This window comes from Salvelinus namaycush, chromosome 8, assembly GCF_016432855.1.
Source record: "Salvelinus namaycush isolate Seneca chromosome 8, SaNama_1.0, whole genome shotgun sequence".
Taxonomy (NCBI): Eukaryota; Metazoa; Chordata; class Actinopteri; order Salmoniformes; family Salmonidae; genus Salvelinus; species Salvelinus namaycush.
The window spans coordinates 37,473,421-37,499,548 of record NC_052314.1 but is presented as its reverse complement, the minus strand read 5'-3'; the positions used below and the strand labels follow the sequence as shown (position 1 = coordinate 37,499,548).

At 43.9% G+C, this 26,128-nt stretch overlaps 1 protein-coding gene across 1 annotated transcript; it reads left to right on the top strand.

Moving 5' to 3' along the window:
• The first annotated feature begins 22,619 nt into the window (after nt 1-22,619).
• On the top strand, nt 22,620-25,165 carry LOC120051904 (probable proline--tRNA ligase, mitochondrial). The gene is made up of 3 exons (XM_038998788.1): nt 22,620-22,696; nt 23,417-24,018; nt 24,155-25,165. Exons 2-3 carry the CDS (start codon nt 23,440-23,442, stop codon nt 25,034-25,036), a joined length of 1,461 nt encoding a protein of 486 aa, XP_038854716.1. The 5' UTR covers nt 22,620-22,696; nt 23,417-23,439; the 3' UTR covers nt 25,037-25,165.
• The last annotated feature ends 963 nt before the right edge of the window (nt 25,166-26,128 follow it).

The following is a 26,128-nucleotide window of genomic DNA, read 5'->3' as shown; positions in this document are numbered from 1 at the left end:
CCAGGCTGGGGAGAGAGACAAGGGCATGGTGGCGATGGTTATTCATACAGTAGGCCATGATGCTCAAAGTAACGTGTTGATCAATAATGTCTTTGGAATATCGTTTTAAGATAAGGAACTAGAGAGGGAGAGAAAGAGACAGAGTGAAATCAATTGTTCCCTCACAATTTATTAAGAGATTGAAAGTAACAGAAAAGGAGAGAGATAAAGAAAGAGAGACGACTCACCTGCTGGCTCCCAGGACGGCCCCAAGCACGGTGGCCCACTTGGGGGAACACATGATGTCATAGACTGTCCTCTGGGTGCGTGTGAAGCCCAGCACAGGAGGGAACAGATCCTGCCGCCACAGCTAGATTGTCTAATCAGAGGAGCAGCTCAGGAAGATGTCTGAGCAGAGCAGAGACCCATGTGATGCGGGACAGAGGGCCCTGGGAGCAAGGAGAAGGTTAGAGTTGTGGTTGAGGCTAGGGTTGAACCGGGATGTGGACACAAAGGGTTTGGGTTGTGGTTGGGTCTAGGGTTAAACTGGGATGAGGACATGAAGCTAGGGTTCGGGTTAGAGTTGTGGTTGAGGCTGTATTTTGGGTTGAACTGGGATGTGGACATGAAGTTAGGGCTAGGGTAAGGGTTGAGGCTGGGGTTAGGGTTGAACCGGGATGGGGACATGAAGTTAGGGTGTGGGTTGTGGTTGAGGTTATGGTTTGGGTTGAATGGGGATGTGGACATGAAGCTAGGGTTAAATTAGGGTTAGGGTTGAACTAGGGCTGTGAAGGTCTCGAAATTTCGTCGGCCGGTGATTGTCAAGCAAATAAATGTCAGTCTCATAGTAATTGACCATTAATTAACATCAACACATTTAGCATCTCCTGGCTTCCACACATAGCCTACACGCCATTTTAAAATGTATAATAAATCTGTGTAATATAGCCTACACAATAAATCCAGACAGGTCGACAGGTCGAAAGAAGTATGATATAAAGAAAATGTAGCCTATTTCAGAAGAACAGAATAGCATACTCCGAGTTGTCCTTATGTTGGGTCCTGATGTGGCTATGCAGAATGGATGTGGGCTATACTAGGTAATTTAGCAGACAAGATTTGCTTATAATTCAAAGAAATAGATACTCTTATATTTTAGAGTTATTAATGTAACTTTAGTTGTTTGATTTGGTATACAATGTAAGGCTGCATGATGAGACTAACGATGATTTGAAAAAAGTTGCTCTGCTTAGTTTTTTGCGCAGGCTGTATTTGACAAGCACTTGATAACGCCTCGAAATTCACGGCGGCATCCCCTTTGTGGCCGTAATGCACCCCCCAAAAATCCATGCCTTTTGCGGCCCGGAGTGCTGCGTTGTGCCCTTCTCCCTGAGTGTGCTGCGCAATACAAAACGTCTCTCACTCACAAGGCTCTCCTTCACGTGACCGGGTCTTTCTCACAGGCTACAAGTTAAGACAGACACATCGGGTATGGAAAGCAAAAAGGTTCAAATCGTCTTAACTGGAACACGTCTTAACACTTGTAATTATCATTTTTCACTTGCTTTTTTTCAAGTGTCAAATGTTATTTTTTGTACACATGATTTTTTTCACCTGTCCAGTGTGTTTACAGGTGATTTGAACACATGTTATGATAATTTTTCAAGTGTCAAGTCATTTTTACATGTGTTCTTTACACCTCTCCAGTGTGCATTTACAGGTGATTAGAACGCTTGTTATGTTCATTACACCTGTCCAGTGTGCATTTACAGGTGATGGTCATTTTTACACGTGTTCATACACCTTTCCAGTGCGCATCTACTTAACACTCTAACCCAAAGACTCTGTCTAGAGTATCGCTCCACAGACTTGGTGGGCCGACCCCCGAGGACGGGGCCCAACACCCACTACATCCAGCCAGCTCCCTTCCCCAGGGATATGTGAAGGGGGAGAGGAGGTGACACTGAGATGATTTCCACTGTTTCTGTTGCCTATGCATCCAGCCAAATAGTCTACAGTAGTTGCTTTGTGTCTTCCAATATCTGGAAATCTTGTTCCAAAACCATACAGCAGAGGTATTTATTTGCTTGTATCTACAAATGTTGGCACACACTGGGGATAAATACACTTCTTACAAGGAAACAGTTATAGCCTGTGGCACCTGTGGTTGATTATGGGATATGGTGTTAAAACTCACTTTCTTCCGGAAATGCATGTGTCTATTTCAAAAGTGGTTTGAGATTTGATTATCATAGCTGTTTGATTCAATATTGAAGGAAACAAGTAACTTGTTAGTTGTTGTACAAATAGCGTTCATTTATTTTTTATTAAAATAGATATAAGACTAGGTACTATTTCATACTTGCTGATAACTATTTCACTTAGTGTGTAAAATAAAAAATGTGTTCAGAGCTAAACATGTGTTGCCAGAATGAATAATATGTGAATACTTGTCCAAATAGAGAAAAAAATGCTCTAAGGAACATTAGCTGTCACGCCCTGATCTGTTTCACCTGTCCTTGTGCTTGTCTCCACCCCCCTCCAGGTGTCGCCCATCTTCCCCATTATCCCCTGGGTACTTATACCTGTGTTTTCTGTCTGTCTGTTTCCAGTTCGTCTTGTTTTTTCAAGCCTACCAGTGGTTTGTCTCAGCTCCTGTTTCCCCTAGTCTCTCTTTTTCCTTGTCCTCCTGGTTTTTGACCTTTGCCTGACCCTGTACCCGCCCGACCACTGCCTGTCTCTGACCCTGCCTGCAGGCCTGTACCTTGGGCTCTGCTCTGGATTATCAATCCCTCCCTGCCTTGACCTGTCGTTTGCCTGCCCCTGTGGTTACAATAAACATTGTTACTTCACACAGTCTGCACTTGGGTCTTACCTTGATAGCTAATTTTACGAACTGGCCATGACTGACCCAGCAGACTTGGACCAGCTCTGCAATGCCATCTCCTCCCAAGGAGCCCTCATTGGTAGACACGAGGAGATGCTTTGTGGTCTGATGGAAGGGTTCCAGGACGTGGCTGAACGTCACGACTTAGCATTGGACACATTGCGGGAGCACTTCCGTGCGTTGCCTACTAGGCAGCATACCACGACGGTAACCTCCCAGCCCCTCAGTAACCCGGCTGGTAGCAGTGCCGTTACCCCGGTTTCCCTGGAACCCCACCTACCTCCCCCGAAGCGCTACGATGGAGATTCCAGAACCTACCGGGCCTTTCTCTCCCAGTGCTCCCTCGTTTTTGAGCTGCAGCCCTCGAACCGCTCAAAGATAGCGTACATTATTATGCTGATGTCCGGGAGGGCACTCACCTGGGCCACGGCGGTGTGGGAGTAACAATCCGCCGTCTGCCTCAGTCTGGAGGTATTCGTGGTGGAGGGAAGGGTTTTTGAAGCTCCGGTGTCCTGGAGAGAGGCTGTCTGGAAGTTACTCCAGCTTCGGCAGGACACCCTCCGTGTGGCAGACTATGGGGTGGTGTTCCGCACGCTGGCAGCGGAGGGCACCTAGAATCCAGAAGCGCTGTTCGACACGTTCCTGCACGGATTATCGGCGGGGGTAAAGGACGACCTTGCAGCCCGGGAACTACCAACGGATCTCGACTCACTCATCGCCTTAACCATTCGGATCGATGGACGGTTACGGGAATGTAGGAGAAAGAAGAGGTCTGATTGCGGTCCCAATCGCTCACTCAAGGATCCCACCTTGCATCTGATGAACTCCGGAAGTCCCCGAGAGGATTCGAGCTTACCCGAGTTCCTCCAAGAGCCTCCGAAGACTGCCGAGTTTCCTCTTCTTGAGTCGATGCAGCTCGGGCAGGGCTGACTCTTGCCGAACGCGTACGCAGACTTAACACCCAGAGTTGTCTGTATTGCGGTACTGTCGGTCATTATGTGTCTACCTGTCCCTTCAAGAGACCCAGCTCATTCGTTGGAGTGAGTACTCTAGTGGGTCTTAAAGCTAATTGTTCTTCTCCACTTACTCGCCCCCCCTCTCCATGCCACCCTGCTGTGGTGCCACCAGTCCAAGTTTCTCCAAGTACTCATCAACTCAGGGGCCGATGTGAGTCTCATGGACATTACCCTGGCGTGCGAGCTGGGCATCCCCACTCAACCCCTCTCCCTTCCCATGGGTGTTAGAGCGCTGGACGGGTGCTCTATAGGCCAGGTCACCCACCAGACCACCCTCGTCAACCTACGAGTGTCGGAACCACATGGAGACGATCCAATTCCTGCTGGTTGAGTCTCTGCAGGTTCCTGTGGTATTGGGGTTCTCTTGGCTCCAGCAACACTATCCCTCCGTTGACTGGGCTACTGGTGCCATCGTGGGCTGGACCCCGTCCTGCCACACTCATTGCCTGAAGTCAGCTCTGCCTACCCCGGGACATCTTCCTTAGGGCTTGGAAATTGCCCCGGACCCTCTCCGCAGAGTACCAGGACCTCCGGGAGGGGTTCAGTAAGGCCCAGGCCACTTCGCTTCTGCAGCACCGACCGGTATCCAAGAAGGTCAAGCCTGAGGCGCTTCCCCAGAAGCTGAGACCCTCCGCCGCTCCAAGATCATTAGCCCCTCTGCTGTTCGTCCTCTGTTGCCCCATACCCTCTGTATTTTTCCTACCTTTTCTGTGTCTAGAGTTAAAACCATGTCTGACTGCACCTTGTCTCTTGTTTCCAGGCCCACTCCTCTCCCTCGTCTCATCTATGGCTGACCGGCGTACATGGTGAGACACCACCTGAAGGTTCAACCTAGGGGCAGGGGATACCAGTACCTGGTTGACAGAGGGTTATGGCCCGGAGTAGAGGTGCTGGGTCTCCGCTAGGGACATCCTGGACCCAGGCCTTATCTGAGTTCTAGCGCCGGGACCCCGCTCAACCAGGTATGCACCCAGATAGGACGCCTGGGGGGGGGGGGGGGGGGGGGGGGTGTACTGATTCCTGATAATTACCTATTGTCTGCACATTGTCCTAGCCACCAGCCCTTATACCACACGAATACATAATATACACTGTGTACAAAACATTAAGGACACCTTCCTCATATTGTTTTGCTGTATGAGCAACAGCTAATGGTCTTTATAATAAACTGAACTATAATGTATACCTTTATAACCACTTATTTCCATATTTGTGTTTACCTGTTTTAATCAAATATTTGCCTTGCATTTGCAGAATACACATCGAACACTTAATTCTATAGGTTAGATGCATAATAACAAACAAATTACATTTCCCCGTTATCAATGGGTAATTATGAATTTAAATTATGCAGAAATCACTCACGCCATTTCCTGTTGCAAAAATAATACTTAAGTATTAAATAAAAATAAGAACATCTCACTCTCATCTTGAAGAAAACCATGCCTGAGTCTGAGCAAGCTTGGGGCTGTTGTCCGGTCTTCCCCAGCTCCAGCTGTTCTTCCACTTCCTGCAGGCCACCCTTGAGTTTTTTTGCAGCTCTTCATGGGGTAATGTACATTGTGTATGATGGGGAAGAACAGGCGTAGGATGTCAAACAAGTCCACTTCTTCCGTGGGCAGGTCAGTTGGATAGAATTGATCAGATATCCAGTCATAGCCGCTGTGGAAAGACAGCCACTTGACGCCCTCTTACAGAGAACCACGCCTGAGTTCATGAGCAATTCAGCTAAGTAGAATGGCTAAATCCCCTCCTCGTCCTTCTTGAGTTAGGGTGAGGGTTTCCCTCCCCTCTTCTGGCTCGATGAATGCGTCTCTCCCTACAAAGGAAAATTATAAATGAAGCCACCATTCAGTCAGTGTAAAATACAAAGTGTTTTTGAGGTACAAAACATTTCATATGTTTTTTGAACACTTCGCTTGCAGTCAATATCTCAATTACAATCATGTGTCGCATGGCTGAGACACAACTCCAAACGATCTCCCAGTCAGATTTGTGTTGTATTAAATATACCTACTCCCTGCCTGGTACCCTGGCCTCACTCAAACCGTGACTGGTCAACTGGAGTGGAATAATAATCCACACACCAGCTATCGTGAAGCCCTCGAAACCCAATCGTGTCCTTTTAGAAAAGATGGAGGAGCAGATCTGCCTCACATTTTTAAATCCCTGCCTAGCTCCCAGTTTGTAAACTGTCTTTCTCCAAGCGGACAACAGGTCTCTGGACTGGTAACACTCAACAGCCACAAACTGAACACTCCCATAACACGGAGAGGCCGCTATCAGAACTCTCCGATCCCATACATCACTAAACTGATCAAAGCACACACCATTTACCACAGGGGTTTAAGAAATGCAGGTAGCCTAGCAGTTAGAGCATTGGGCCAGTAACAGAAAGGTCACAGGTTGAAATCCCTGCACCGACAAGGTGAAAATCTGTGTATGTGCCCTTGAGCAAATCTCCTGTAAGTAGCTCTGGATAAGAGCGTCTGCTAAATGACAAAATGTAAGGTAAATGTCTACCCAAGTAATCCTGTATTTTCCAAACCTTGTCTTTGTGATATTGTTGTTTTGTATATATTGCTTATTTTAAACTGTATTATATTAAAGAGATTCTCATTTCAATTTGCATACTTTTTTGCCAGTAGTTCTGAAGTACCACCCAGGAGCCTAAATGTGTCCCTGAAAAATGCGCACTGTCATATCTGTTCAGATATATGCAGGAAGTCATTGCTCTATCTCTCCGCTGTGTGTGCATCTTGCTAACTGTTGCTCAAATGGCGTGGGGCTGAAGCTCATTGGATGAAACGCGAATTGCTAGGGGCTGGCCCACAATGTCAAAATGTATTAAAAATTGCACAGCTTTCAGAAGGTAGTCCCTTTTAAACTAGGGAATTCATGGCTGACAGCTAAAACAATCATTATCCTCATAGATGATACATGTATGGACTACACTTTGACACATCCAGCCTAAATCCAGAGGTTTAATAAGTACTTACGTAGTCACCAAAGTCCAATTAAATTTGTTTACAAGTTTTGTGCTAGTGTACTATTATCTATGATTGTAAATTGGTTTCTAATTAAGTTTATGACAGCAAACTTGACAATAAAACCTACTACTACTTGTAGTAGGATAGGATGGCGCCGGAGAGAATGGCTGCCGTTTTACAGTCTCCTAACCAATTGTGCTGTTGTGTGGGTTTTTTTGCGTTATTTGTAACTTATTTTGTACATAATGTTACATTATGGTGAAAAATATCTTCCCCAAACGTGAAACTCACGTGCTGCTTATACAGTATATGCCAGTTAGGCTCTACACCCCTTGTATTGTAAAGTGGATTAATGTGCTTAATTTTAAATAGTTATTTGACCACTTTAGTTGTGATACAAACCTTATTAGAATATATAGACAGAACATATAGACCTATGGGCTTGGCTACATGAGGTGTGTGACTATGATTCGGTCAAGTCGCAAAAAAAGGCATTGTTTCTTATGCTGGGCATCATTCACAAGTGAAAATATTTAAGTCACAAGTGATAGGCTAATATTGTCACCCATCAGACTATTCTTGATTTAATATTTTATTTACATACACAAAATAATATATATGTGACATTTGTTAGGATTTAGAATGGGCCATTATGATGCACCTTTATGGGAACAGGGACAGCGGGAAAAAAGACATGTAATCTATGCACTTCAATAGCGAATGGAGAACGCTTTTCCCCGTGGTTTATTTTCATGCCAGTCAGGTAGGCTATATTCCTGCTGAAAATACAGTGGGGCAAAAAAGTATTTAGTCAGCCACCAATTGTGCAAGTTCTCCCACTTAAAAAGATGAGAGAGGCCTGTAATTTTCATCATAGGTACACCTCAACTATGACAGACAAAATGAGAAAAAAAATCCAGAAAATCACATTGTAGGAATTGTAATGAATTTATTTGCAAATTATGGTGGAAAATAAGTATTTGGTCACCTACAAACAAGCAAGATTTCTGGCTCTCACAGACCTGTAACTTCTTCTTTAAGAGGCTCCTCTGTCCTCCACTCGTTACCTGTATTAATGGCACCTGTTTGAACTTGTTATCAGTATAAAAGACACCTGTCCACAACCTCAAACAGTCACACTCCAAACTCCACTATGGCCAAGACCAAAGAGCTGTCAAACGACACCAGAAACAAAATTGTAGACCTGCACCAGGCTGGGAAGACTGAATCTGCAATAGGTAAGCAGCTTGGTTTGAAGAAATCAACTGTGGGAGCAATTATTAGGAAATGGAAGACATACAAGACCACTGATAATCTCCCTCGATCTGGGGCTCCACGCAAGATCTCACCCCGTGGGGTCAAAATGATCACAAGAACGGTGAGCAAAAATCCCAGAACCACACGGGGGGACCCAGTGAATGACCTGCAGAGAGCTGGGACCAAAGTAACAAAGCCTACCATCAGTAACACACTACGCCGCCAGGGACTCAAATCCTGCAGTGCCAGACGTGTCCCCCTGCTTAAGCCAGTACATGTCCAGGCCCGTCTGAAGTTTGCTAGAGAGCATTTGGATTATCCAGAAGAAGATTGGGAGAATGTCATATGGTCAGATGAAACCAAAATATAACTTTTTGGTAAAAACTCAACTCGTCATGTTTGGAGGACAAAGAATGCTGAGTTGCATCCAAAGAACACCATACCTACTGTGAAGCATGGGGGTGGAAACATCATGCTTTGGGGCTGTTTTTCTGCAAAGGGACCAGGACGACTGATCCGTGTAAAGGACAGAATGAATGGGGCCATGTATCGTGAGATTTTGAGTGAAAACCTCCTTCCATCAGCAAGGGCATTGAAGATGAAACGTGGCTGGGTCTTTCAGCATGACAATGATCCCAAACACACCGCCCGGGCAACGAAGGAGTGGCTTCGTAAGAAGCATTTCAAGGTCCTGGAGTGGCCTAGCCAGTCTCCAGATCTCAACCCGATAGAAAATCTTTGGAGGGAGTTGAAAGTCTGTGTTGCCCAGCAACAGCCCCAAAACATCACTGCTCAAGAGGAGATCTGCGTGGAGGAATGGGCCAAAATACCAGCAACAGTGTGTGAAAACCTTGTGAAGACTTACAGAAAACGTTTGACCTCTGTCATTGTCAACAAAGGGTATATAACAAAGTATTGAGATAAACTTTTGTTATTGACCAAATACTTATTTTCCACCATAATATGCTAATAAATTCATTAAAAATCCTACAATGTGATTTTCTGGATTTTTTTTTCTCATTTTGTGTGTCATAGTTGAAGTGTACCTCTGATGAAAATTACAGGCCTCTCTCATCTTTTTAAGTGGGAGAACTTGCACAATTGGTGGCTGACTAAATACTTTTTTGCCCCACTGTATAAGCAATGTGCTTAATATTAGGAAAGTTAACAAATAAATATAGTAGGCCTAGCCTATAGAAAGCTCATGGGATCTGCGTCTTTTTATTAGCGTCCATCACTGTTTTCTTCAGCAATTGCATAGCCTATAGAAATGTTGCGCAACATGAGCTCATAGGCTCTCATGAAGTGTTTGATTAGATTTGATTACATTTGCATTGTTGTCAGAGTGATTAGAGGGACACTAGAGTGCTGAGTACCAGGCAGTTAGCAAGTTTAATAGGCTACTAATGACCAGCAGCAGCATCAGAGCTTGAAGCCTAATTACCGTGACTAAACGGTCATGTGGAATTTGACTGCCTTCATATTACCGCCGGTGTGGCGGTAATATGGTCACTGCAACAGCCCTAGGTTGAACTGATCCTAACCTTGTGTGCTCTCTAGGTCTCAAGGAACTGCTCGTTGTAAGAACAGGAACACTTGTGTATGTGGCCCTTCACTGTACCAGCCAGGTAGATGTTGGAGTCCTAAAGACACAGAACCAATAAATAAACTATTAACAAATATTATTAACACAGAAGTTAAAGTTGGAAGTTTACATCCACTTAGGTTGGAGTCATTAAAACGCGTTTTTCAACCACTCCACACATTTCTTGTTAACAAACTATAATTTTTGCAAGTCGGATAAGACATCTATTTTGTGCATGACACATGTAATTTTTCCAACAATTGTTTACAGACAGATTATTTCACTTATCATTCACAATTCCAGTGGGTCAGAGGTTTACTGCCTTTAAACAGCTTGGAAAATTCCAGAACATTATGTCATGGCTTTAGAAGCTTCTGATAGGCTAATTGACATCATTTGAGTCAATTGGAGGTGTACCTGTGGATGTATTTCAAGGCTTACCTTCAAACTCAGTGCCTCTTTGCTTGACATCAATGGGAAAATCAAAAGAAATCAGCCAAGACCTCAGAAAAACAAATTGTAGACCTCCACAAGTCTGATTAATCCTTAGGAGCAATTTCCAAATGCCTGAAGGTACCACGTTCATCTTGATAAACAATAATACGCAAGTATAAACACCATGGGACTACGCAGCCTTCGTACCGCTCAGGAAGGATACTCATTCTGTCTCCTAGAGATGAACGTACTTTGGTGCGTAAAGTGCAAATCAATCCCAGAACAGGACCTTATGAATATGCTGGAGGAAACAGGTACAAAAGTATCTATATCCACAGTAAAACAAGTCCTATATCGACATAGCCTGAAAGGCCGCTCAGCAAGGAAGAAGCCACTGCTCCAATACCGCCATAAGAAAGCCAGACTACGGTTTGCAACTGCACATGGGAACAAATATCGTAATTTTTGGAGAAATGTCCTCTGGTCTGATGAAACAAAAATATAACTGTTTGGCCATAATGACCATCATTATGTTTGGAGGAAAAAGGGGGAGGCTTGCAAGCCGAAAAACATCATCCCAACCGTGAAGCACAGGAGTGGCAGCATCATATTGTGGGGGTGCTTTGCTGCAGGATGGACTGGTGCACTTCACAAAATTGATGGCATCATGAGGAAAGAAAATTATGTGGATATATTGAAGCAACATCTCAAGACATTAGTCAGGAAGTTAAAGCTTGGTCGCAAATGGGTCTTCCAAATGGACAATGACCCCAAGCATACTTCCAAAGTTGTGGCAAAATGGTTAAGGACAACAGTCAAGGTATTGGAGTGGCCATCACAAAGCCCTAACCTCAATCCTATAGAAAATTTGTGGGCAGAACTGAAAAAGCGTGTACGAGCAAGGAGGCCTACGAACCTGACTCAGTTACACCAGCTCTGTCAGGAGGAATGGGCCAAAATTCACCCAACTTATTGTGGGAAGCTTGTGGAAGACTACCCGAAACGTTTGACCCAAGTTAAACAATTTAAAGGCAATGCTACCAAATACTAATTGAGTGTATGTAAACTTCTGACCCACTGGGAATGTGATGAAAGAAATAAAAGCTGAAATAAATCATTCTCTCTACTATTATTTTGACATTTCACATTCTTAATATAAAGTGGTGAGCATAACTGACCTAAAACAGGGAATCTTTACTAGGATTAAATGCCAGGAATTGTGAAAAACTGAGTTTAAATGTATTCGGCTAAGGTGTATGTAAACTTGCGACTTCAACTGTATGTAATACATCTCGAATTAATGACAGAATGGGATGGACACTGTTTGTCGATGGCCTATGTTCCAAAAGGAATTTGAAGGCCTAGCTAAGTAACTAAAGCAATACATGTGTAACTATCCTTTAGGAAAACGTAAATATGAAAACACTCTGGCCGCTCACCGTGGGATGGCATGATATCACGCCTTGATATCGTGATATCATGCCTCGCTCTTCCTCTCTAGCTTGCTTATTGGCTTTCTCATTCCTTGTCCTCTTCAGCTTCATCAGGTCTGGGGAGGCACAGGTTAAAGGACATTACGGGTATGCTTATTACTGGAAGGTTATGCAGGGAAATGTCTTCAAGAGTTGTCTGCAAAAGGGTCTACAAAAATAGGACGAATAGTCTCCAGTGAGTGGATATTTGGAGGGGGCACACTTTTTTGAAAACACTAAGATAAAGCTTTCCCACAACTTTCAGATATTAAAAGTAAATCTGTACCTACACAGTCAAGGCATTTCCACAGGAACCATTTGCTGATCCTGCCATCTGCAGACACATTCTCTCCCTTATCCTCCACTGACGGACCCCTCTCATGGTCTATCCACCTCACCTGCCAAACTGGGCTAGAGTGTTTGTGGGCACAGTCACTACACAGGGATAAACACACACACAAATAAGTGCACGTCAACTAAGAACCAGCCTAGTTAAATAAAGGTTCAATTGAAAAATAGAATATTTATTTAAAATAAATAGTTTGAGGTTCTTTACAAATGTAGTGAACCTCCCGTGCAGGGTTGGCGTTTTTCTAGGCGCAGTCACTATGCAAGTTTCCTGTAGCACTCTCACAGATGCCAGTTCTACCAGCTTTGTTACATCTGTGTAAGATGAGATCAGTATATATTTCAGTGTCTACTGGAAATGGGGATGATTAAAAATAGATACAGTAACTCTGTCATCCCAGCTTAGGTAACCAGCCATAACAACAACAGACATACAGATGGATGATCAGAAACGGCAGGGAACAAATGTACAGGAGATACTGTAATAATTCATAATTCATTGTGTTTCAAAGATAAACTCCACTGAGTAATCATAAAGGTATAGCCTATGGATGAAGCAGAAATGTTGGTGGACGTGGGCTATGCTTTGTAAATCATTTAGTCTGTCTGTCTTTGAGTGCCACCTGCTGTATATGAGAAATAAGACATGTAGATTTTGTCTCGCTTTCTCTGAGGACACACAGACCTGCTGTCTTCTCTCTGGTCTCGACGTTGTAGGTGGCTATTCTGCCGTCATGCATCCCCACAGCTAGCTGACTGGCGTTGCTAGCAGAGAAGTCCAAAGCAGTCACTCCTCTCACAGGTAAAGATCCTCTCAGGCCACTGTAGATCCAAGACACAAGACTTATTAGCTTAGTCACTAGAAAACTATTCTCTAACCTGGCACAGGTACAGTAGTCTGGTTTCAGATCGGTTTGTGAGGTCTTGCCAAATGTTTGTCATTGTAAAGACCATAGGGGTTGGCTATACAGCACACACAGATCTGGGACCAGGTTACAGGCACAGCACTATTGTGGAAGCTAATGATATTAACTGAGATGCAAAAAAACAGGAATGTGAGAGGTGTCAGTGACATCCCGTGGGTTTCTTCAGAGACCAGCAGTAGACCAGGCCTGATTTCTGGTCTTTGAAATCAAACTATCCATACCCCACTGCCAGAAGGTCCTGGAGACAGAAAGAGAGACATTTTAATGAAGTTAAGGTTATTTTACAATTTGAACACACATATCAAAAGACAACACACTAAATAAATAAAATCATTACCATCATTGTCGTCTTCTAGAGCAGGGTTTCCCAAACTTGGTCTTGGGGCCCCCCCTGGGTGCACGTTTTGGTTTTTGCCCTAGCTGTCACGTTCTTCAAAAGGACGGGACCAAAGCGCAGCGTGCGTATAGTTCCACATATTTTATTTCAAAGTGAAACATAACAAAGCAAAAAAGACCAAAATGAACGTGCCGTTCGTAGCACACATAGCACTAAACAAAACAATATCCCACAAAACACTGTTTGGAAAAAGGCTACCTAAATATGATCCCCAATTAGAGGCATCGATTACCAGATGCCTTTAATTGGGAACCATACAACTCATCAACATAGAAATACAATGACTACAACACCCCCCTAGTCACGCTCTGACCTAAACACCATAGAGAACCAAGGGCTCTCTATGGTCAGGGCGTGACAGTACCCCCCCAAAGGTGCGGACTCCGGCCGCAAAACCTGAAAACAAATGGGGAGGGTAGGGGGGGTGCCTAGTGTCGGTGGCTGCTCCGGTGCGGGTCGTAGCCCCCGCCCAGACCCCGGATCTGGCCATGGCTGAACGCCGTGCCTGGACTGGGCACCGGCGCAGAGAAAGGCTCCGGCCATGGAGCTGGGTTGGCCGCCGTGCCTGGACACCGGCGCAGAGCGCTCCGACCATGGAGCGGGACTGGACGCCGTGCCTGGACTCTCCGGACCGCTGACCGTCGCGGGAAGCTCCGGACCGCGAACCGTCGCTGGAGGTTCCGGGCTGTAGAGGCGCACTGGAGGCCTAGTTGCGTGGAGCCGGCACAGGACGTACCAGGCTGGGGAGGCGCACTGGAGGCCTGGTGCGTGGAGCCGGCACAGGTGGCACCGGACTGGTGACACGCACTTCAGGGCGAGTGCGGGGAGCAGGCACAGGACGTACCAGACTGGGGAGGCGCACTGGAGGCCTGATGCGTGGAGCCGGCACAGGTGGCACCGGACTGGTGACACGCACTTCAGGGCGAGTGCGGGGAGCAGGCACAGGACGTACCGGACTGGGGAGGCGCACTGGAGGCCTGGATCCTGGATGAACTGCACTACCTGAGCCACTTGTGTGGGTTGTAGACTCCGTCTCATGCTACCACTAGAGTGAAAGCACCGCCAGCATTCAAAAGTGACCAAAACATCAGCCAGGAAGAATAGGAACTGAGAAGTGGTCTGTGGTCACCACCTGCAGAACCATTCCTTTATTGGGGGTGTCTTGCTAATTGCCTATAATTTCCACCTTTTGTCTATTCCATTTGCACAACAGCATGTGAAATTTATTGTCAATCAGTGTTGCTTCCTAAGTGGACAGTTTGATTTCACAGAAGTGTGATTGACTTGGAGTTACATTGTGTTGTTTAAGTGTTCCCTTTATTTTTTTGAGCAGTGTATGTAGCCTTAGAAATAAGGTTAATGAAATCAATAACTTTCTAACATCAGGTAACATTCATATATTAGCCATTCCTGCGACTCACTTAAATAGTTAATTTGATGATACAGCAGTAGCAATACAAGGATATACCATCTATAGAAGAGACAGAAATTCTGAGGTGTTGTATATATTCAGAGCCATATCCCTGTAATGCTTAGAGAATATTTTATGTCAAGTGTTATTGAAGTGTTGTGGTTGCAGGCTCACTTGGCACATCTAAACCCTTTTCTTTTGGGGTGTTGCAATAGGCCACCAAGTGCTAACAGTCAGTATCTAAATGATGTGTTAAATGCTTGATAGTGTATGTGATGTAAACCGAGAGGTCTACTTTCTTGGGGATCTGAATATTGACAGGTTTTCATCAAGCTGTCCACTCAAGAGGAAGCTTCTCACTGTAACCACTGTCTGTAATCTGGTTCAGGTTATTAATCAACCTACCAGGGTGTTTACAAACACTACAGGAACAAGATCACACACGTATCGATCACATTTTTACTATACTGTAGAACTTTGTTCAAAAGCTGTATCTGTACCCATTGGATGCAGTGATCACAATATAGTGGCTATATCCAGGAAAGCCAAAGTTCCAAAACCTGGGCCTAAATTAGTGTATAAGAGATCATACAAAAGATCTTGCTGTGACTCTTATGTGGAAGATGTTAAAAATATTTGTTGGTCTGATATGATTAATAAGGAGCATCCAGATGCTGCACTTGATTTATTTATGAAATTGCTTCTTCCAATTATTGATAAACATGCACCTGTTAAGAAACTGACTGTTAGAACTGTTAAGGCTCCATGGGTTGATGAGGAATTTAAGAACTGTATGGTTGAAAGGCATGGGGCAAAAGGAGTGGCTAATAAGTCAAGAAAAATATGAAGAAACTGTATTATAAAGCCAAGATCAATGATATAAAGAATAATGGAAAAAACTTGAGTACTTTAAATGAATTATGGGCAGAATGACAAATTCAACTCAAAACTTATTCATCACAAAACCATTTGATATAGCCAATTACTTTCATGATTACTTCATTGGCAAGGTGGGCACACTTAGGCAGGAAATGCCAACAACGAACAGTGAGCAATCGTATTCATGCATAAAAAGATAAATAATGAAAGAAAAGCATTGCAAGTTTGAATTTTGTAAACTTAAAGTGTGAGAGAGATGGAAAAATTATGACAAACCTACTGGCATTGACAACTTAAATGGAAAGCTACTGAGGATGGTAGCCACTCATATCTGTCATCTCTTTCATCTGAGCCTAGATGAAAGTCTTTGTCCTCAGGCCTGGAGGGAACCCAAAGTAATTTCGCTACCCAAGCGTGGTAAAGCGGCCTTTTCTGGTTCTAATAGAAGAACTGTAAGCTTCCTGCCAGCTCTTTGCAAACGGTTGTAACCCATAGTAAATCCGCTACCCAAGAGTGGCAAAGCAGCCTTTACTGGTTCTAACAGAAGACCTATAAGCTTGCTGCCAGCTCTTTGCAAACGGTTGGAAAAAATTGTGTTTGACCAAATACAATGCCATTTCTCTGTAAACAAATTAACAACAGACTTTCAGCTTGAGAGAAGGGCACTCAATATGTACTGGACTGACACAAATGACTGATGATTGGTTGAAAGAAATTGATAGTAATACGATTGTGGGAGCAGTACTGTTAGATTTCAGTGCAGCCTTTGATATTATTGACCATAACCTGTTGTTGAAAAACTTATGAGTTATGGCTTTTCAACCTCAGATTGCCATATCGTGGATTCAGAGCTATCTAATAGATAGCAAAGGGTTTTCTTTAATGGAAGCTCCTCTAATGTCAAACATGTAAAGTGTGGTGTACCGCAGGGCAGCTATCAAGGCCCTCTACTCGTTTCTACCAAAGACCTGCCACTGGCATTAAACAAAGTATGTATGTCTATGTATGCTGATGATTCAACCATATACGCATCAACAACCACGGCTAATGAAGTCACTGAAACCCTTAACAAAGAGTTTCAGTCCGTTTTGGAATGGGTAGCCAGTAATAAACTGGCCCTGAACATCTCTAAAACTAAGAGCATTGTATTTGGTACAAATCATTCCCTAAGTTCTAGACCTCAGCTGAATATGGTAATGAATGTTGTGGCTGTTGAACAAGTCGACGAGACGAAATGACTTGCCGTTACGTTAGATTATAAACTGTCATGGTCAAAACATATACAGTACCAGTCAAAAGTTTGGACACACCCACTCATTCCAGGGTTTTTCTTAATTTTTACGTTGTAGAATAATAGTGAAGACATCGAAACTAGGGACCAAAAAAGTTTTAAACAAATAAAAACATATTTGAGATTTGAGATTCTTCAAAGCAGCCACCCTTTGCCTTGATGACAGCTTTGCACACTCTTGGCATTCTCTCAACCAGCTTCATGAGGAATGCTTTTCCAACAGTCTTGAAGGACTTCCCACATATGCTGAGCACTTGTTGGCTGCTTCTCTTCCACTCTGCAGTCCGAATAATCCCAACCCATCTCAATTGGGTTGAGGTCGGGTGATTGTGGAGGCCAGGTCATCTGATGCAGCACACCATCACTCTCCTTCTTGGTCAAATAGCCCTTACACAGCCTGGTGGTGTGTTGGGTCATTGTCCTGTTGAAAAACAAATGATAGTCCCACTAAGCGCAAACCAGATGGGATGGCGTATCGCTGCAGAATGCTGTGGTAGCCATGCTGGTTAAGAGTGCCTTGAATTCTAAAGAAATCACTGACAGTGTCACCAGCAAAGCACCCCCACATGCTTGCTTCCTCCATGCTTCATGGTGGGAATCACACATGCGGAGATCATCCGTTAACCTACTCTGCGTCTCACAAAGACAAGGTGGTTGGAACCAAAAATCTCAAATTTGGACTCATCAGACCAAAGAACAGATTTCCACCTGTCGAATGTCCATTGCTCGTGTTTCTTGGCCCAAGCAAGTCTCTTCTTATTATTGGTGTCCTTTAGTATTGGTTTCTTTACAGCAATTCGACCCTGAAGACCTGATTCACGCAGTCTCCCCTGAACAGTTGATGTTGAGATGTGTCTGTTACTTGAACTCTGTGAAGCATTTAACTCTAATGAACGTATCCTCTACAGCAGAGGTAACTCTGGGACTTCCTTTCCTGTGGCAGTCCTCATGAGAGCAAGTTTCATCATAGCGATTGATGGTTTTTGCGACTGCAATTGAAGAAACTTTCAAAGTTCTTGAAATATTCCGGATTGACTGACCGTCATGTCTTGAAGGACTGTCGTCTCTCTTTGCTTATTTGAGCTGTTCTTGCCATAATATGGACTTGGTCTTTTACCAAATAGGGCTATCTTCTGTATACCACCCTACCTTGTCACAACACAACTGATTGGCTCAAACGCATTAAGAATGAAAGAAACAAGGCACACCTGTTAATTGAAATGCATTCCAGGTGACTACCTCATGAAGCTGGTTGAGAGAATTCCAGGAGTGTGTAAAACTGTCATCAAGTCAAAGGATGGCTGCTTTGAAGATTCTAAAATATAATTTGATTCAACACTTTTTGGGTTAGTACATGATTCCATGTGTTATTTCATAGTTTTGATGTCTTCACTATTATTCTACAATGTAGAAAATAGTAAAAATACAGAAGAATCCTGGAATGAGTAGGTGTGTCCAAACTTTTGACTGTAGATTCAATGGTTGTAAAGATGGGGAGAGGTCAGTCCGTAATAAAGAGATGCTCTGATTTTTTGACACCACACTCCAAAAAGCAAGTCCTGCAGGCTCTAGTTTTGTCTTATCTTGATTATTGTCCAGTTGTGTGGTCGAGTGCTGCAAGGAAAGACCTTGTTAAGCTGCAGCTGGCCCAGAACAGAGCGGCACATCTTGCTCTTCATTGTAATCAGAGGACTGATAAATACTATGCATGCCAGTCTCTCTTGGCTAAGAGTTGATAAGAGACTGACTGCATCACTTCTTTTTATAAGAAACATTAATGTGTTTAAAATCCCAAATTGTTTGCATAGTCAACTTAAACACAGCTCTGACACACACACTTACCCCAACAGACATGCCACCAGGGGTCTTTTCACAGTCCACAAATCCAGAACAAATTCAACAAAGTGTACAGTATTATAAAGAGAGATTATTGCATGGAACTCCGTTCCATCTCACATTGCTCAAATAAACAGCAAACCTGGTTTCAAAAAACAGATAAAGCAACACCTCACGGCACAATGCCTCTCACCTTTGACCTACAGTATATCGTTTATGTGCATGTATTGATATGTAGGCTATGTGTGCCTTTAAAAAAAATGTAGTTCTGTCCTTGAGTTGTTCTTGTCTATTAATGTTCTGTATTATGTCATGTTTTGTGTGGACCCCAGGAAGAGTTGCTGTTGCTTTTGCAACCTAACAAAATTGCAAATACCGAATGTATCAATGAAAACATGCGTATATGTTGTGTGCAACAGTTTGATAAATCACAATAATTTGTTGTGCATGCAAATCCTATGTGTATGTGACCAATAAAATTTGATTTCATTTGAAATCGTAGAATTTCCACGTACGCCAGAACTTAATGAGAAATTTACACACAGTTGATAAATAAGGCACCTGGTATAGAGGCATGAGAGGCTACTGCCCTCTCAAGCTAGAGAGGATTAGCTGCTCTCCATTTTATTCTTCAGCTAGAGCTTCTTCGGGCTAGGCGTCCCGCTAGTGGGACAACTTCCGGTGAAACTGGAGGGCGCGCAATTCAAATAAATAATCATAAAAATGATGGATATTAAACATGTAGGTACATACAAGTGTCTTATATCGGTTGAAAGCTTAAATTATTGTTAGTCTAACTGCACTGTCCGATTTACAGTAGGCTTTTCAGCAAAAGCATGCCATGCGATTGTTTGAGGCTGGCGCCCCACATCAAAATATTTCTTCACCGGCACAGGTTTCATAAATTCACAAATAGCGATTAAATATTCACACACTTTTTGAAAATCTTCCTCTGATTTGTCATCCAAAGGGTCCCAGCTATAACATGTAGTGTTGTTTTGTTAGATAAAATCCTTCTTTATATCCCAAAAAGTCAGTTTAGTTGGCGCCATTGATTTGAGTTATCGACTCGTTCAACATGCCATGATAGGAATCCAAAAATGTACCCCTAAACTTTGCTTCAACAAGTCAAAATAATTTTCTATTTAATCCTCAGATATCCTAAAATGTAATCAAACTATAATATTTAATACGGAAAGAAGTATGTTCAATAGGAAACCAATATTAGCAGGTGCGCGTTGTCTTCATGGCGCTCGCACAAATTAATTTCTAAGACTGTGTCCCTGTAGTAAAACTCATTATGCTTACTCGTTTTGGAAGAAACAAGCCTGAAACCTTGAACATTGAGTGCTGACACCCAGTGAAAGCCATAGGAATTGCATACTGGGAGCTAGATTTAATTATTTCCCTATACGTTCTATTGTAATAGCATGGGCTCTAAAAATAAAAATTCTGGTTGGTTTTTCTTTGGATTTTCTCCTACCATATCTATTGTGTTATATTCTCCTACGTGATTTTAACATTTCTACAAACTTCAAAATGTCTTCTTTCCAATCGTACCAATTATATGCATATCCTGGCTTCAGAGCCTGAGCAACAGACAGTTTACTTTGGGCACGTCAGTCAAGCGGAAATTAAGAAAAAAGGACCCTAGCCTGAAGAAGGTGAGATTTTCCAGGAGCAGCCTGAAGCTAGAGACAATTATTTGCTCTCCATTTTTTTCTTCAGCTAGCTAACTGTTATTTACTTTTTCCTGTATACTGCAATTTAGCTTTTAGCATTGAATGTGTCCAAGACAGCCTAACCAAAAATAAATATATTGGTATAAGAACAACAGACATAGCAAGGAGAGTTGAGGAGGAAGTACAAAGTGCATTCTGACCTGCCTTGGGCTTGGGCACTCCATTAAACGTCTGCATGGAATGCTCCATGTACTTATCATTCCCCATTCTGTTCTTACAGAACTTCATGTACAGATTTGTCCTCTTTCTATCAGACAGGGTGAAGGAAACAAGTTGCATGCAAAGTTATCAAAACAACATTTCAAGCGTGGATCTATTTTACATTATGCGTTTCTGAGGCCTGAGCCTGGAATCTACAGTGGCTTGCGAAATTATTCACCACTAATGGCATTTTTCTTATTTTGTTGCCTTACACCCTGGAATTAAAATGGATTTTTTGGGGGTTTGTATCATTTGATTTACACAACATGCCTACCACTTTGAAGATGCAAAATATTTTCTATTGTGAAACAAACAAGAAATAAGACAAAAAAACGGAAAACTTGATAACTATTCACCCCCCCAAAGTCAATACTTTGTAGAGCCACCTTTTGCAGCAATTTCACCTGCAAGTCTCTTGGGGTATGTCTCTATAAGCGTGGCACATCTAGCCACTGGGATTTTAGCCCATTCTTCAAGGCAAAACTGCTCCAGCTTCTTCAAATTGAATGGGTTCCGTGGGTGTACAGCAATCTGTAAATCATACCACAGATTATCAATTGGATTGAGGTCTGGGCTTTGACTAGGCCATTCCAAGACATTGAAATGTTTCCCCATAAAGCACTCAAGTGTTGCTCAAGTGTTGCAGTATGCTTAGGGTCAATGTCCTGCTGGAAGGTGAACCTCCGTCCCAGTCTCAAATCTCTGGAAGACTGAAAGAGGTTTCCCTCAACAATTTCCCTGTATTTAGCGCCATCCATCATTCCTTCAACTCTGACCAGTTTCCCAGTCCCTGCCGATGAAAAACATCCCCACAGCATGATGCTGCCACCACCATGGCGTTGGTGGTGGCAGTTGGCGTTCTCGGGGTGATGAGAGGTGTTGGGTTTGCGCAAGACATAGCATTTTCCTTGATGGCCAAAAAGCTACATTTTAGTCTCATCTGACCAGAGTACCTTCTTCCATATGTTTGGGGAGTATCCCACATGCCTTTTGGTGAACAGCAAACATGTTTGCTTATTTTCTGGCCACTCTTCCGTAAGCCCAGCTCTGTGGAGTGTATGGCTTAAAGTGGTCCTATGGACAGATACTCCAATCTCCACTGCAGAGCTTTGCAGCTCCTTCAGGGTTATCTTTGGTCTCTTTGTTGCTTCAGGGTTATCTTTGCTTCTCTGATTAATGCCATTACTATTCCCTCTGCTAAAATGTACTGGAATGCAGCCCTAGGACAAGTGAACTGGAACAAAGTTTTGTTGTTGTCTGGTAAATATTGTATATCTAATAAGGTGAAAGAAGTATCATACAAACTCATTCATAGAATCTATCCTGTAAAGACCTTTATTATACACAGATTTAAACCCAGTCTCTTTCACTCCTTATATTCTATGCTTCCGATCTATCATGTCTTTAATATCTCAATGTTCAACGTTTACCCCGAATCCAACAGGCCTATATTATTATTATTATTTTTTCGTTCTTTGAATTAGTTAATTCTATTCATTTAAATATTTTGATTATTCATATCTTAATTTTTTCATATTTTTATAAATAGATTCGTCACTTCTGATATGTGAGCCGGCTCCAAACGTTCACCTGCAAGAGCCGGCTCTTAGAGCCTACTCGTTCGCGAACGACCAATCACTATTTCAGAGTGGATTTCTTTAGTTTTGCTGTGGTGGTGGACATTTTGGTGGTCTTACGTCGTCTTAAGTACAGACGAAATAGTGGTGTTTATACGGTGTTGTTTTACTTCGTTAGTAAGCTAGCTAGCTATGTTTACACATTTAAAGGCGCAAGAAAGCTCGCTTCAGTCTCTTATTTCATATTACCATAGAAACATACTCCTCCCATAACCTTTTACATTTTAACATCCATTGAAACGGATAAGATCCTGATTGGACATTTTTAGCTAACGATAGCTACTCCAGCACAGTAGGTGGCAGTACACTGGGAATAGTTATCCAGGGAGATCTACATTACTCTTAAGAGGAAGCATGGCTAGCATTGAATCAAAATACTAGCTCATCGTTTCACTTTCTTACACAAGGTGAGTTGCTCTCTTACTTGCTCCCGAATTGCTGTAGAGAGCTTAGCTAGCTAACTTGCCTGTTAACTAGCTTTACAGACAGCAAACGTTACACCTGCCTGGCTAACGTTAAGGTTGAATCAAAGATAACGTTACTGGTTTGTGGTTTCCCCTTTTATTTGAACGCATCTAGCTAGCAACCTGGTACTGGCAATGGTTAAATATTTTACCATTGGAGGATGTAATGTTGTTACGGTATTGCATTGCCCAACAAAAGAAGTGTCATGATGTAACTGGGTGGGTATAATTTGTGGAACGTTCCAACAGGAATCTGTTCCAAAAACTTCGTAAAGCACAAGGTTGCTAACAAACAATGCATACAAAGTAACATGATCAAGTCACCTAGTTAACTAGCTGCCGAATAGGCATCAACTCAACCCGTAGCTTATAATTAATGTTTGTCCATATGCTACCAGAGAAATTTTTCGGAATAAACGTGGTGAGTGAAAACTTAATGAAATAGCCCACTCCCTACCCGGTATCTTATTCGGCCGCTATACAACTTTGTATGCGTTGTTTGTTGGCAACCTTGTTATTTAACATATTCCTGTTGGAACGTTCCGCAAATTATACCAACCCTATGTAACTTGGCTGACCTTGGGTTTATTTTCTCATAACATCTAAAGGTACTTTTTAAGAGAAATGTCAAGCAATTATATGTATTATTTTTCTTAATTCAAGGATATTGACACCAGTCTGCTACAATGGAAGTGCTGGCGCATCACCTTTGGCAGAGAGTATTGCCCCGCCTACCCAGAGCCATGAGCACTCCCTGTAAAAGCAATTTGAGCTGTGCTGCTGGACATGCCCCAAAGCCAACCCCCACTGACTCCATCTCCCGACCTAGCACACACCTTCCCCTAGTCTCCCGTCTCTTCCAGCCCTCCAACCTGCGTGATGTGGACCAGGAGAAGCATGCTAAGGGGGATATGACCTGCAAGAGCCAGAGACTGATGCAGCAGGCAGGTCTCATCCACCCCTCCAACCCTGGCTGCTACTACTACCTCCCGGCCACCGTGCGCTCCATGGAGAAGCTGGTGAGGCTGATCGACCAGGAGATGCAGGGGATCGGTGGGCAGAAGCTGGACATGCCCAGCCTGTGTTCGGCAGAGCTGTGGAGACGCAGTGAGCGCTGGGACCTGATGGGGAAAGAGCTGTTCCGCCTGAGGGACCGCCACGGGGCGGAATACTGCCTGGGCCCCACCCATGAGGAGGCTGTGACAGAACTGCTGGCCTCTCAGGGAACCCTGTCCTACAGACAGCTGCCTCTGCTACTCTACCAGGTATAGGATACAGTATGGCACCTAATTAAGCCTGATTAATTAGTTTATTCAGAGTGTGGGTTCTTTCTTCTTTTCATACACTTGGGTTGATATTATAATGGTAATAAACTGATGTGTGTTTCATTTGTATATGCAGATCACCCGCAAGTTCCGTGATGAGCCAAAGCCTCGGTTTGGGCTTCTACGCGGGCGGGAGTTCTACATGAAGGACATGTACACATTTGACATGAGCGAAGAAGCTGCATACCACACATATGAATCTGTGTGTCAGGCTTACACCCGACTTTTCTCTCGGTTAGGCCTGTGCATTGTCCAGGTCCACGCTGATACAGGGAACATCGGCGGTAAACTCTCCCATGAGTTCCAGCTCCCCGCAGACATCGGAGAGGACAGACTACTGGTCTGTGGTAGCTGCTCCTTCTCTGCCAATGTGGAGACCATGGAACCAGGCCGGACAGACTGCCCACAGTGCCAGGAGGGAACGCTGGTGGAGTCTAAGGGCATAGAGGTAGGCCATACGTTCTACCTAGGCACCAAGTACTCCCACATATTCAACGCCGCCTTCAACAACACCCAGAACAAGCCTGCTGTCACTGAGATGGGCTGCTTCGGGCTGGGTGTGACCCGGATCCTCGCTGCTGCCATCGAGGTGATGTCCACGGAGGAGGCTATCCGCTGGCCTGGGCTGCTTGCCCCCTATCAGGTCTGTGTTCTGCCCCCTAAAAGGGGCAGTAAGGTGGATGAGGTGACTGGTTTAGCTGAGGAGCTGGCCCTCACTCTGGGGGAGGCTCTGCCTAGGCTAAGAGGTGAGGTGGTTCTGGATGACCGGACACAGATGACCATTGGTAAGAGGCTGAAGGACGCCAGTCGGCTTGGATACCCGTACGTGGTGGTAGTGGGTCAGAAGGCTGCCGAGGAGACGCCCAGGTTTGAGGTGATCTGTCAGCAGACTGGTGAGACAACGTTCCTCAGTAGGGATGGGCTGGTAGACCTACTCAGATGTGTGGAGACAATCTGAGTTGGACTGATCTTGACATGGAACTGGACTACTGAGGGCATGACAAAACCTATTCCACTAGGAGACTGAAAAGATTTGGCATGGGTCCTCAGATCCTCAAAAGGTTCTACAGCTGCACAATGGAGAGCATCCTGACCGGTTGCATCACCGCCTGGTATGGCAACTGCTCGGCATCTGACCGTAAGGCGCTACAAAGGGTAGTGCGAACGGCCCAGTACATCACTGGGGCCAAGCTTCCTGCCATCCAGGACCTATATAATAGGCGGTGTCAGAGGAAAGCCCATAAAATTGTCAGAATCCAGTCACCCAAGTTATAGACTGTTTTCTCTGCTACCGCACAGCAAGCGGTACTGGAGCGCCAAGTCTAGGACCAAAGGGCTCCTCAACAGCTTCTAGCCACAAGACTGCTGAACAATTCATAAAAATCACCACCGGACAATTTACATTGACCTACCCCCCTTGTACACTGCTGCTACGCGCTGTTTGTTTGTTACCTATGCATAGTCACATCGTCCCCACCTACATGTACAGATTACCTCAACTAGCCTGTACCCCTGCACACTGACTTGGTACCGGTGCCCCCTGTATATAGCCTCGTTATTCTTATTGTGTTACTTTTTATTTTAGCCTACTTGGTAAATATTTTCTTCTTGAATGGCACTATTGGTTACAGACTTGTAAGTAAGCATTTCACGGTTAAGTCTACACTTGTTGTATTTGGCGCATGTGGCAAATTAAAGTTTGATTTGACTAAACTATTGAACTACGTGGAACTCTATTGCACCTCTGAAATGGGCATTCTTGTGGTTGGGTGGGATGATGACATGTAGCAAAGAGGCTAGTGTTCAACAGGCCTATACCTACTAACACCAATCTTTTTCTGATATGGACTGAAATGAAATCTATTGTTACACTGAGATGGACATGCAGGTGTTTGGGTAGGTTGGAATAGGAGACAATAAATATATGGTTCAGTAGCCTGTCGTGAAAAATATAGTTTATTGAACTCTCCACTCGAGTCAGATGCACACGTTGCTACGGAACAATCTCAATCAAATTTATGTTCCCTCTACGGAAGCATTTTGATGTGGC

Bases quoted from the DNA above. Each gene is read 5' to 3' on its own strand.
- LOC120051904 (XM_038998788.1), top strand. From the start codon at position 23,440: ATGGAAGTGCTGGCGCATCACCTTTGGCAGAGAGTATTGCCCCGCCTA. The intron at 24,019-24,154 runs GTATAGGATACA...TTGTATATGCAG, and splicing joins TGCCTCTGCTACTCTACCAG to ATCACCCGCAAGTTCCGTGA.